Source organism: Thamnophis elegans, chromosome Z, assembly GCF_009769535.1.
Source record: "Thamnophis elegans isolate rThaEle1 chromosome Z, rThaEle1.pri, whole genome shotgun sequence".
Taxonomy (NCBI): Eukaryota; Metazoa; Chordata; class Lepidosauria; order Squamata; family Colubridae; genus Thamnophis; species Thamnophis elegans.
The window spans coordinates 61,654,734-61,668,371 of NC_045558.1; the positions used below are offsets into that span (position 1 = coordinate 61,654,734).

At 41.6% G+C, this 13,638-nt stretch overlaps 1 protein-coding gene across 5 annotated transcripts in view; it reads right to left on the reverse strand.

Moving 5' to 3' along the window:
• Window positions 1-13,638, reverse strand: part of CLASP2 (cytoplasmic linker associated protein 2) — a 378,890-nt gene that overhangs the window by 337,291 nt on the left and 27,961 nt on the right. For all 5 annotated transcript variants that reach the window (XM_032238129.1, XM_032238126.1, XM_032238125.1 and 2 more), the window contains exon 3: window positions 9,330-9,433. In XM_032238129.1, coding sequence (XP_032094020.1) covers window positions 9,330-9,433 — 104 coding nt within the window. The remainder of the gene's footprint in view (window positions 1-9,329; window positions 9,434-13,638) is intronic.

The following is a 13,638-nucleotide window of genomic DNA, read 5'->3' on the forward strand; positions in this document are numbered from 1 at the left end:
CTTTATGTGGCCAGTTGCCCTGTTTGCGCTGCTGCCAAAAAACCGCCGGGGAAACCACAGGGCCTTCTCCAGTCCGTCGCTCGCCCGGTTGCCCCTTGGAAGGAGATTTCTATGGACTTTATTGTTGAGCTTCCCGAGAGCCAGGGGCATACCGTCATCTGGGTGGTCACTGATTTGTTTTCCAAGCAAGTTCATTTCGTGCCTTGTCACAAAATTCCTTCCGCGAAGGCATTGGCTAAACTGTTCCTTTCACACATCTACCGTTTGCATGGGGTTCCCGACCGTATTATCTCCGATCGTGGGGTCCAATTCACATCTACTTTTTGGAAGGAGTTTCTCAAACGCATTGGCTCCGCCCAGGGCCTTAGCTCCGCCTACCATCCTCAGACTAATGGCGGCTGTGAACGTACTAATTCCGTCCTTGAACAATATTTACGTTGTTTCATCAATTATCAACAGGACGATTGGGTTGATTTGTTACCACATGCTGAGGTGGCCTATAACAACTCGGTTCACTCCAGCACGGGGTTTACCCCTTTTCGGGTCGTTTACGGCCAGGATTTTGTTCCTATTCCCGAATTGCCTACGGCCCAACCTCAGGTTCCTTCAGTTGCGGACTGGAGTGAGCGTCTCAGTCGCATTTGGCCTCTGACTCTTTCCACTTTGGACGCTGCCCATAAAGCCCATAAGAAACAGGCCGATAGGAAACGCTCTCAGCCCTATCAATACCACATTGGGGATTTGGTGTATTTGTCCACAAAGTTCTTGCACACTACACAGAAATCAAAGAAATTGGGACCCAAGTATGTTGGCCCTTTCCCTATTGTGAAAGTCATCAATCCTGTTTCTGTTCGTTTACAATTACCCAAACATCTCAACCGTATCCACCCGGTGTTCCACATCAACCTCATCAAGCCGGTTCGGGTGTCCCACTTACGGCCCCCGGATAACCCTCCGCCTGCTCCGTTGCTGATTGATGGGGAACATCATTTTGAAGTTCGTGAAATTCTTGATTCCCGCAGGCACCGTAATCGCATCCAATACCTGGTGGCTTGGAAACACTTCCCCCCATCCCACACGGAATGGGTTGATAAATCCCACGTTCGTGCTCCCCGCCTGCTACAGAAATTTTATGCTTCGTATCCCGACAAGCCTTGACTTTTCTCCCCTCCCTCTTCTTTTTGTGTTTTGTCGTTTGTCTGTTTTGTTTGTTTTTCTTCCAGGCCTGACAGCCTTTTTTCCGGGGGGCGGCCGGATGTCAGCTTCTGCTTTGCTGTTGCTTCAGCTGCCATGAAACGGGAAGGGGGGGGCTTGCATTTGGGAGGGGTTAATTGATGTGCTGGAGGAATGTTCTAGGATGTACCAGTCGTTGGGATTGCGCATGCGTATGTGTTTCCCGCCTGCATCAACGGCCTCGACATTCCATCGTCCGGCCTGTCTTTTTGAAGTTATCTCACACCTGACATTTGAAGGACTTATGATTGGACTGGAGCTTTGATCCTAAGGGGGGGGGAACGGGCTATTCTATATATCAATTGCTTTCGCGCCATATTAATCAGACTTTGCTTTGCTACTGCTCACTCACCATTTATAATTAGTAAAAGTACTTTGGATTTCCAACCCATGGAGTCTCTTAGTTTTCTTTCCTAATTATGTAATGGAGTGGGACTTGACAATTAGTTAAAGATTGTATGATAAAGTGGGCTCAAAATATTGAATAACCAATAATGTTGGATACATGGGAAAGAATATGGGTAACAAATGTGAAATTCACACAAGCTCAAAATCTGAGAGAAAATTTTTATAAGATGTTCTATAGATGGCATTTAGATCCTAAAAAGCTGGCTTCTATGTATCCGAATGTACAGCCTAAATGTTGGAGGTGTGGTTCTCTCGATGCTACATATTATCATATATGGTGGACCTGCCAAAAGGTTAAGGCATTCTGGATAAAAATATGGTGGATTATGCAAAATATCTTTAAAAGAAGGATAAAGTTTACTCCTCAGTTATTCTTATTAGGTATATGTACTGATTTTACAGTGGTAGAGAGTAACTTGATTCTGCATCTAATAACGGCAGCAAGACTGTTGCTGGCGCAATACTGGAAGAAGGAAGACTTGCCTACAATTCAAGAATGGACTTTGAAAGTTACAAACTTAGCCGAGATGGCTAAAATATCGGCATATATTAAAGATCACTCAAATGAGAGATATAAACGAGACTGGAAAAAATGGATTGACTATATACAAAATAAATACGGGACCAAGAAATTCCAGTTAGCCTATGCTTAAGATCAGAAATGATTTAAATTGTTTAAAGTTAGTTCAGCAAGAAGAAGCTAAGGTCAATGTAGAATGTCATTAATTTCTTTATTTCTTTTTTTTCAATAGATTTTAGACTGTGTTTGTTAAAAATCCATACCGTGTACGGGTTCTGGGAAGTCGGGGGGGAGGAGGAGGGGGGTTGGGGGAGGGGGGAGGGAGGGAGGGGTAGGCATTAGGCTAGACAAGAATTTGGTGGTAAACTAGAATTATTTTGACATACAAAAAATTGTACTTCGATGTCTTACTGATTGAGGAATGATGAAATGTTCGTTTTAAAAGAAATAAAACTTTTGAACACAAAAAGAAATATCAGAAATCTGCTGAATCTTTCTCTTTTAACCAGTTAAATTCCCCAACTGATATCAAGGTAGTTTGTTATCACAACAGCTCTCTTCTTAAGAACTTTTTTTTAAATTAACAAACATATAAAAAAACTTAGACATACACCACATTTACACAATACAATACAAACAGGAGCTTCCTGTTCTTTCTAATAGCAATTATCAATCGATACCGCTCACCTTATATTATGTCCCCTTCTATTGTATTTCATTTGGATTTCACCATTCTTAACCCTCTTATTTTACTCTTAACTATTATTTTTGAGTTTTGTTATATTCCTTCATTGATTCTTGTTTCTTTCCTTCATCCACCTATACCATTTATCCCATATCTGATAGAATTCTGATTCTTCTTTTCCTTGGATTTCTTTAGTTAGTTTGTCCATTTCAGCACAATCCATAACCTTTCTTATTATTTCATCTTCACTTGGAGTTGATTTGTTTTTCCATTTCTGGGCAAAGGTAATCCTTGCCGCCGTAATTATATATAGTATTAAATACTGGATTTGTTTTTTGTATTTCGCAGACATTATTGCTAATTAAAAAAACTTCATAGGTGCCATCTATAAAACATTTTCTACTGGTTTTATTCTCCCTATCATCTTTCTATCTGACTTTTGAATAATTTTATCCAATTCATGTGGTTCTGTTTCGATGTCATATAATTTAGTATCATTATTTAGTTTTGATTTGGAGGCAAGTTAGCCAGTCAACTTTCATGTTCTGTTCTGCCAATTCTTCAATTGTTTTTAAATGTCCTTGTCTATTAAGTCTGTGTATCTTAGCATTTTGTTCAAATCTATAAAATTTGGATGGGTCGTCCTTTCTGTTGGTGTTAGCCAATTTGGGATTTTCACATAGTGGATTTTTTTGATTTTGAGCCATTTTTACAATAACACTCTTCTAATTAAATGATTTTGTGCATTTTATTTATCTCATAGGAATGTATGCCAGCCTGCTTGCAAATCATGGCCTTCAAAGGTCAAAATTCTTTTATTCTCTAGCTCTATCCAATCCTTCACCTGTTATTGTTACTGAGGATGCGTATAAATCCCAGGTAATGCTAAACCAGGTAATGCTAAACCTCCCCTCTCCTTGCTGTCTTGCATTGCCTTTAGTTTAATCCTCGCTTTTCGTCCCTGCCAAATGAACCTAGCGGTTATTTTGTTTAATTCTTGAAAGAATTTTTTACCCGGATTAATAGGTGTGGCTTGCAACAGGATTAAGATTCTTGGTAAAATATTCATTTTAATTGTCGCTATAAGTCCCATTAGTGATAACTGAATATTTTTCAAATTTTCTAAATCTTTCTTTATTTGTATCACTAATTTATTATAATTATTGTCTTTAATTGTGGAACATTTTGCAGACACCCAGAGCCCAAGTATTTCACTTTCTTAGTTATTTGTATTCTGGTTGCTACTTCCAGTTCCTCTTCTTACTTTTTTGTCATGTTCTTGGTTATCATTTTTGTTTTGTCTTTATTGATCTTTAGTCCTGCCACTTCACCATATTCTTGTAATTTTTGAATTAATTTCAGGCTGGATTCTAATACATCCTCTAGAACAAATACTAAGTGATTGGCATAGGCTTGGGCCTTATATTCCTCATTTTTGAATCTTAAACCTTTTATTCCCTGGTCCTTCCGAATTTCATTTAATAAAATTTCCAAAGTTAATATAAACAGCAAAGGAGAGAGGGGGCATCCCTGTCTGACTCCTTTTTTATTTCAATCTTCTCTGTTAGCTGTCCATTCATCAGAACTTTGGCTGTCTGACTTATAAAATCCTTCTATCATTTTTATAAATTTCTCTCCAAATTTCATCTCGTCCAATAGTGTTATTATAAATTTCCAGATTACGTTGTCAAATGCTTTTTGTGCATCAAGGAAAACCAGTACCATTTATAGGATGACTCTCATATAATTTTTAATGTGTCTGTGAGGTAAAAATCCATTTTGGTTCGCATGTATTCGTTCATTTAAAACCTGTTTAATTCTTTCTGCCATAATTTCTGCAAATATTTTATAATCAGAGTTTAGTAATGAAATTGGCCTGTAATATTGAATTTCTTGTCGGTTGGTTTCTTCTTTTGGGATTAGCGATATTATTGCTTCTGTCCATGATTCAGGTATCTTGGCTTTTCCTAAAACTTCATTAAACATTTCCACTCCTAGCTCTTCCAATATTATTTTATTATATTTATATAGCTCCACCGGTATTCCATCTGGTGCTGGGGTTTTATTATTTTTTCTGGTTTTTCAAGACTAATTCCACTTCGGCTAATGTTATTGGCCTGTTTATCGCCTCCCTTTGTTCTTTTGAGATTGGTATTATCTTTTCTGTATTTAATGTTTTATTTTGATTTCCTCCATACTATCTTGCGCATATAATTTTGCAAAGTATTTATGAATAATATGCTTTTCTTCCGCTTTGTATTGAATTCTTTCCTCATCATCTTTTAATTGATATATCATCCTTTTTTCTCTTTCATTCTTCAATCTGTATGCCAGCCATTGTCCAGGTTTGTTGGCTTGTTCAAAGTAATTTTGCCTAGCCGCTTTAATTTTCTGTGCTAATTCCTTTTGAGTTATTAAGTTCCTCTTATGTTTTATAATCTCTCTTTTTTCTTTTTTAATTTTATTCTTTGGGTCTTTCTGTAATTCATCTTTGGCTTTCATAAGTTCTTTTTGCATACATTCTTGTTGCTCTTTTTGTTTTCTAGTTTTTCTCGCCATGTAGGCAATCGTAAGACCTCTTGTGTATGCTTTCATAGTGTCGCAGAAATTTTGAATTGAGGTGTCTTCTTTTTTATTTATTCTAAAAAATAATTTTAATTCTTTCTCCAGCATTTCAGTATATTCTATTTCATTTACAATATTTGAATTCATCATCCATCTTTTTCTTCTTCTTTGACCTTTGACCTTATTGGATATGATCTGCACACTCATTTGCTTCTATTTCAATTTTGTCTAATTGATTACATAGGGACTGGTGGGGATTCGAATAAAAGGTATATTGCTTTCTTGTTTTGTGCCTTTATCTCCAAATATCATGTAATTTATATTCCATTGCCATCTCAAAAAAGGATTTGGGTATTTTTTTTTTGTTTTATTTTTCTTTTTGCTTTCATAGTCCATTTTTTTTATCCACTATTGCATTATAATCCCCAATTAAGCAAATATTTTCATATTCTAATTCATTTATTTTGTTGTGTAATTTCCTATAGAATTCCTCTTGTTTCTGATTTGGTGCATGTATGACTATTAATAATATCAGTTTTTCTGTTGTCTCTAATTCAATCATTGGAATCCTGCCTTCTTCATCGGAGTAGACTGCTTTGGAGTTTATTTTATATAGGTTGCTATCCCTCTTTTTTTTTATCTGCCAGTGCTGTATATAATTTCCCTAGTTTTTTGTTTTCCAGTAAGTTCCTATGTTCCCTTTTAATATGCACTTCCTGTATACAGGTTATATCTATCTTCAGTTTCTTAAGTTTATTAAACATCTGCACTCTTTTTTTTGGTGCGTTCAGTCCATTCAAGTTTATCGAAATAATTGTTATTACCTGATCCATCTTTAGATGGGATGTTTTTTGTTGCTTCTGGTTTGTATCTGATTTTTCCCTCTCGCACCTTCCTTTTCTGCTCTCTTTCTTGCCTCTGTTCTTCTTTCCTGTTTCTTTCCTTGTCTTCTGATGTTTCTTCCTCTTGTCTTCTACTTTCTAGGTCCTCTTTACTTCCTTGTTCTTCTTCCCCTGTGGAGTATTTTTCATAGAATTTCTGCGCTTCTTCTATATTCTCTATCTTATGTCTTTTTCCTTGCCAAGCTACCAGTACCCCTTCTGGTACCAACCATCTGTATATTATTCTGTTTTTATTTAACTGATTTGTTAAAAAATCGTATTGTCTACGTTGTTCATGAATTCTCCATGGAATCTGTTTAAGGGTGATCAACTCTTTTTCCTGGAGTGTAATCGTCCCTTCTCTGGTTTTTTTGTACACTTCATCTCGTTGTTTGTTTTTTTTTTGGCAAATCTTACATGCACTTCTCTCGGGAGCCTATGTCTTCTGGCATAATTAGCATGCACATGGTAAGCTTCATCGATGTCCCCTCTCAACTCTTGTTCTTTTCTCTGTAGGATTTCAGTGAAGATTTCGATCATTTTTCCTTTCAGGTCTCCCTCCTTCTCTTCCAGTATGTTTTGGAATTTTAGATAGAATGCAGCTCTTTCATTTTCAAGTCAGATTATTGATAACTCTAATTCTTTATTAACTTGTCTATATTTCAGCTCCATTTTTTGCATCTTCTGATCTGTTTGTTCTATTTTTGTTTTGATGTTCTGAATTTTCTGTTCGTTGATTGCTAAGGCATTTGTATCCTTTCAATTATGTCATCCACGTTGTTGATATTTCCTTTCAATTCTCCCGTTTCATTTTTCATTTCTTCATGATTCCTCCTTGTCTCCTCATGATTTGTAGCCATCACTTCTTGGCTTTTCATCAATGTCTCTTGATGACATTTTCATCTGGAGCATCAACTGTATACTCTGCATTGTTGGTGCTGGTCCCGTTGTTCTGCCATTGTTCTGCCTTTCTCCAGCTCCAATGCCCTCTCAATTGATCTTTGATTTGAGGAGGGAGGTATTGCCGAAGTCATATTGGGTGTAGTTTTTTCCACTAACTTTACTGAAGTTGCCATTCTTATCCCCCTATTTATCCTTGCCCACAATTGCATATAAATTCTACTTTACTTCTACTTTATCAGCAATATCAATGGTATCAATAATTATATCTCAATATTTAACAATAATTAACGTTCCTTAATATCACGTTTCAGTATCTAAACATTCCTATGTATTATTCTATTCTGTTTTTGATCCTTAATTATTATATATCATAGTTATATATCACACTGTTATCTTATACAAATAGATGTATCTCAATTGTATCAGTTATACAGGTATTCAATTCTAGTAATTAGTTTCTCTCTATGTATATACATATCAGCTTATGTCACTTAAGTAATCACAGTTCTTAAAATAATAGCCTTCTGTACATGTGTTTATATGTTTGCATATGTATATACACGTATACAAACATACATACAGTGGGGCAAAAAAAGTATTTAGACAGCCACCAATTGTGCAAGTTCTCCCACTTAAAACGATGAGAGAGGCCTGTAATTGAGAAATGGATGTGGGGCTGGGGAGGAAGTCACTACACTTGGGGAGGGAGAACACCAGGGAGTACTGAGGAGACCACAGGAGCAGGAAGCCAGGCAAAGAGCCATGCTGTAGCACACACACTTTCCCCCAGTCCTGGAAGGATCCAGCCCAGTTTCCAGGTTTGAAAAGGCAACTGTGGCTCTGCCTGCAATCTACACTTGGGGAGGGAGAACACAAACGAGCCAGGGTCCTTCCCTCCAGCCTTTGCCCAAAGCCCCACACAGCACCAGGAGGATGAAGTTTGAATTCCTCCCCCTCCCTCCGACCCGCACGTATCTTTTCCAGCTGCTTCAGAGAGGACTTCAACTCTGCTCTTGCCTCGGGTCCTCTGAAGAAGCCCCGCCCTCGCTTCCTTCTCTTTGAGAAGCGCCTTGCAAATGGGCTGCAGGGCAGGGGACCGTACCAGTATGGGGGCATGGCCACGCCTCTATGGAACGGCTGTCACTTACTCTGCTGCCACTGAGTCACAGGAAGAAAGAGCGCCCTCTACTATGAGGCAGGAGAACTGCGTTCGTCACCTAGTCTGACTTTTTAGGCTTTTAAGCCTCTGCTTAACTCTGCTCATGCTGAGCGATTATAAAGCTCTGCTCCTGCTGAGTGATCATAAAACGTCAGCTAGATGAGGCACACAGTTCTCCTGCCTCATAGTAGAGGCGCTTTTAGAGCCTTTTAAGGCTTTTAGTCATCCAAGGTGAGGCAACAGCTAGCTCAGCCTCACCTCAGCTCTCACCTGACTGGTTGAATGGTAAATGTGAAAATTCTGCAATTTTAATACCAAATAATGTAAAACTGGTGAAGTTAAATGGAAAATAACTTTATGGTACAGATCAGTAGATAAATACAAGCATTTAATTTATTTTTTCCTTTTATGTTTTTTTTTTCTTTTCATGATGATCTCACCTGACTGCACGTCACTGATATATGCGTATACCAAGTAAGTAGGCATGGTCTTCTGCTAAGAAGACAACTATAATAGATATATACCCGTTACTATTGCTCCCATAAGAACCGCTATGGTGATTAGAATGCAGTACTGCAGCCAGCTACTTCTGCTGATCACCAGTTGCCAGCAGTTTGGTAGTTGGGATCTCACCAGGCTCAAGGTTGACTCAGCCTTCCATCCTTCCGAGTTCGATAAAATGAGGACCCAGATTGTTGGGGGCAATATGCTGACCCTTTTGGATGAATGGTAATAGCAGGATCTGAGATTTATTTGATCCTCTTCCTATGAAGCTCTGTTGGAAAAATTCTATTTGTTTCCCATGCTTCCAACTGAGAAGTGAGGCAAAATATCTTCAACTAGGAAAAAACAATAACAGTAAATTCCTCACATTATACCTGGCTTCTTAAATTGCTGATTGAGATTGTGCTGCTTAATTCAAAAGAACAGAACAATTCACATTTAATAGAACAATCCTCTCTATAGAATTCCTACCATTGGTGGAGCTACTTGGTCCATTAACTTCAAAATAAGATTCTGCGCCTGTTCTTGAACCTGGTCTTTGGCATCTCCTAGTCGATCCATCAGTGCTACGAGAACTAGGGGACAAAATTAAGACTAAATGCATTATGTGATGAACAATCAACAAAATATTTTGAAGTTCTATGTCAAAACAGTTTACGTTTTACTTTGTTTCAACCATATTTTAATTAGCCAGGATTTCTTACTAAGATTTGTACAGATAATTCTCAACTTACAACACAATTGAGCCAAAAATTTCTGTTGCTAAGTGAGACATTTGTTAAGTAAGTTTACCCCATTTTATGAGTTTTCTTGCCATAGTTGTTAAATGAATGAGTTAGTCGGTGTGACTTGTTCCATCCCGAACCAGCCATCCTGTATCAGCAGTGTCCAGTGAATGTCATCAGGCCGGCCATACCCATTCATGCACAATGACCTGGCTGTGACCACTCAACCACACCTACCTAGATACACCCACCTGGCCCTTGTATGTCGTCATAGTCCTACATGCTATTCGATCTTTGAGGGCAACCATAATGCTGATGCAGCCCTCAATGAAATTGAGTTTGACATTCTTGATAGAATACAATAGAATTATTTATTGGCCAAGTGTGACTGGACACAAAGAATTTTTCTTTGGTGCATATGCTCTCAGTATACATAAGGAGAATAAAATACAATAATCAAAAATAAAAAGATACAACACTTAGTGATAGTGAAGGTTACTAATAAGCTATCAAATAGTACTAGTGAACAAATAAAACAATATAAATTGAAAGATACAAGCAACATGGCTATAATCATAAGTGAGAAGAGATAGATACTAGAAATGAAGAAAAAGAACGTTGGCCCTTACCTGAATGTGTCTTTTCAGTAGAAGGGAGGGAGGAGTTACACATGGGTATAGTCAAACCTGATTGATTCATAGACTGAGGGAATTTTCTTTAATATTCCACCATTCCCTATTGGCTCCCAGTTTCTTGAGATCGAAGGACAGCACCTGCAAAAACACAAGCAGACCATAGGACCTCCCAGACCTCCACCTGGCTGACCCTATAGCTAACTAGGGCAAGTTGTAACCCTTCCCTCTTTTCTACTGAAAAGACCAACGTTCTATTTCCAGTAGAAAGGAGGGAGAGGTTACACATGAGACGTACCCAAGTTTAGTCCCAGGGAGGGAACCTAAGATCCAGGAGGAGGGGCAGTTGCTACCTGCTGTAGAACCCTGCATCCAAAGGATGCCTCTGCAGAAGTGAACACATCCAGCCGATAGTGCCAGATAAAAGGAGTTGGGGATGACTAGGTGGCCGCCCGGCAAATGTCCTCGAATGGGACCCTGGTGGTCCGTGCCACCGTGGTAGCGGTGCTCCGCGTGGAGTGAGCCATGATCCCCAAGGGAGGAGCCTGACCAGGTTCCTCATAGGCAGCAACAGTGGCCTGTCTTAACCACCTGCCAATTATGGCGGAAGATAGGCGGGTCCCCAAGGAACCTGGCTGAAATGAAATGAAGAGGGCCTCAGATCTGCGTACTTCCAAAATACGGCTGAGATAGATGCGCAGGACACGGCGGACATCAAGGCGATGCCATAGACGCTTCCTCTCATGAGAGGGGGAAGGGCAAAAATTAGGTAACACGATCTCTTGCGCCCTGTGAAAGGGGGAATTGACCTTTGGAAGAAAGGTTGGGTCCAGGCGAAGGACCACCCTATCCTGATGAAATGCACCTGGGCAATGTAATGGCGACCAGAAACGCCACCTTTAGAGATAAGAACCTGAGATGAACCGTCCACAATGGTTCAAAGGGGGTCCCTGTCAAGGCCACCACGGGAGAGCGGAGTTTAGCTGCTCCCTTTAAAAACCACTTTATCAGAGGGAGGTGAGAAAGAGTGGAATGACCTTTCTCCCTGAGCACTGAAAACAGGGCCACCACTTGGCGGCGCAGAGTATTATGCAAAAGGCACTGGTTGAGACCTTTCTGAAGGAAATCGAGTATCTGAGTCACCAAAGCCTCAGTTGGACAGATATTGAGGCGTTCGCACCATTTAATGAATACCGACCATGTGGAATTGTAAATTCACGTGGTCAATGGCTGTCTTGAAGCCTCTATGGTTGTGATGACCCGGGAGGATAGGTTAGAATTTCTCAGGAGGTGCTGCTTAAGTGCCAGGCGGTCAAGTGGAGCCACTGGGGCTCCGGGTGATTAGGACCCCCTGGCACAAGGAGACATCCTCCTGAGGGATCCTCCACGGTGGAGATATGGACACTAGACGAGGTCTGCAAACCAAGGCCGCCTGGGCCAATATGGGGCCAGCATGATGATGTGAGCCCCCTCTACCACTACCTTCCTCAGGGTCCCCAGGATTAGTGGGAGAGGGGGGAAAGGTGTAAAGAAGGCCTGGTGGCCATCTGCTTTTGAGAGCGTGCGTGCCTTCCACAGTTCGGATCTGGAAGTGGGGAAAAAATCTCAGCAGTTGAATGTTCGTCGGGTTGGCAAACAAGTCCACCAGTGGAGTTCCAAACTGCAGGCAAATATTCTGGAATAATTCGGGTTGAAGTTGCCATTCACCGTTGTCAATTGTTGCGTGACTCAACCAGTTGGCTGATGGTTGGCTGTACCCAAGATGTGCTCCGAAGTGTCTCTCTGCCCAAGAGCCAAACCTCAGAGCCTCTAGCCAGAGATTCCGGGAATGAGTACCCCCCCCTGACTGTTTATGTGGGCTTTTGTGGTGACTTTGTCTGTCAGGAGAAGTATGTGATGCCCCATGATCGAGTTTTTGAAGTGTCGGAGGGCCAGGCGAGCCGCCTTCAGCGCCAGCCAATTGATGTCGTGGCGCAGGTCCGAGACAGTCCAACGACACCCCCCCCCAATCAAACAAACTTGCATCTGTAGTTATAGTCACTCGGTCCAGTTTCCAAAACGCACAGCCCCGGTTCAGGGCGGGGGAGAGCCACCACTTGAGGGACAACCACACGCACATCTGCTGGTAGAAGGACGGGGCACAGGGAGTTGCTCATTTGTCTGCGCTGAAACGGGATGAGGGCCCACCGGAAAGTTCGAGAGTGGAGGCAGGCCCAGGATACTATCCCTATACACGACACCATCTTGCCAAGTAACTGGGACAAGGTCAGGATGGAAACTGACCAACTTCCACGCACCCTTTTTGCTAGCTTTTGAAGGCTGACCAGTTGGTCTGGAGAAAGGTGAACCACCGCCTCTACGAGTCTATCATCGCCCCCAGGAGGAGCATCCTCATGGAAGGAGAGAGATGACTTTTGGGAAAGTTGACGGAGAATCTCAGGGATTGGAGGGTAAGTCAGAGGTCAACGACTGCCTGAGGGAGAGACTGGGCCTGAACTAACACGTCATCGAGGTAACATTGGAGCTCACCGGGGCAGAACTCAGGTGAGCGACCTATGCCACCAGGACCTTCGTGAAGGTGCAAGGGGCTGAGGCCAGGGTGAAGGCGAGAGCTCGGTACTGGTAATGGAGATCCCTGTGTGAGAACCATAGATACCTGTTCTGACCCCACTTCTCCGTTCAGGAACGAAAGCCAAACAGACGTACAAAAAAATGTTTTAATCAGTCCAAGCTCTTGTTGGCTGCAAGCCCAAATAAACAAAGATAATAGCTCTGGCAGAAAGTCCTATAACTCACAACACTGAAAACCGGCTTCTTTTATCAAGCCACATATCCAAGTTGGCTTCTCTTGGTTTGTGAACACGAACGAGAACGTTGACTTCTGCCACCAGGGCGTGGCACCAACTTTATACTCAGCTTTATACTTTATACCCTTTATACTCAGGAGAGGATCCCAATGAGCAACAGCTGCTCGCAATCATCTCCTGTAAGTACTCAGTTGTTCCTTCCGTCGAGTAACCCTTCGACGAGGTGCATCCCGCAACAACTCACAAGTGTTTCCCTTAACACTCCCTCTGATCCAAGGCTCTGCCGCCACCTGGTGGCCAATCAGTCTCTCCTCACCCTGCTCGGAGTCGACACCTTGTCCAGGGTCCTCCACCTCCTCCAAAGCCGACTCATAAGCCCCCTCGCTGTCAGTGTCTGGTGGCAGCCGCAATGGCTCCTGCCGGGCCACAACACTATCCCCCACCACAGGGCCGTTCCCCTGGGTCCAACGCTCGGGATGCAGCTGAGAGGGGTTGATGACGGCCTCCACGGGACATGGTCCAAGACACCGGTGGCCAATGGAGACCAGGCGCAATGTCCGAAAAAAGCCACAATGTCCTGTTGCTGGAGTGTCATGACACTGAGAGAGAAACACGG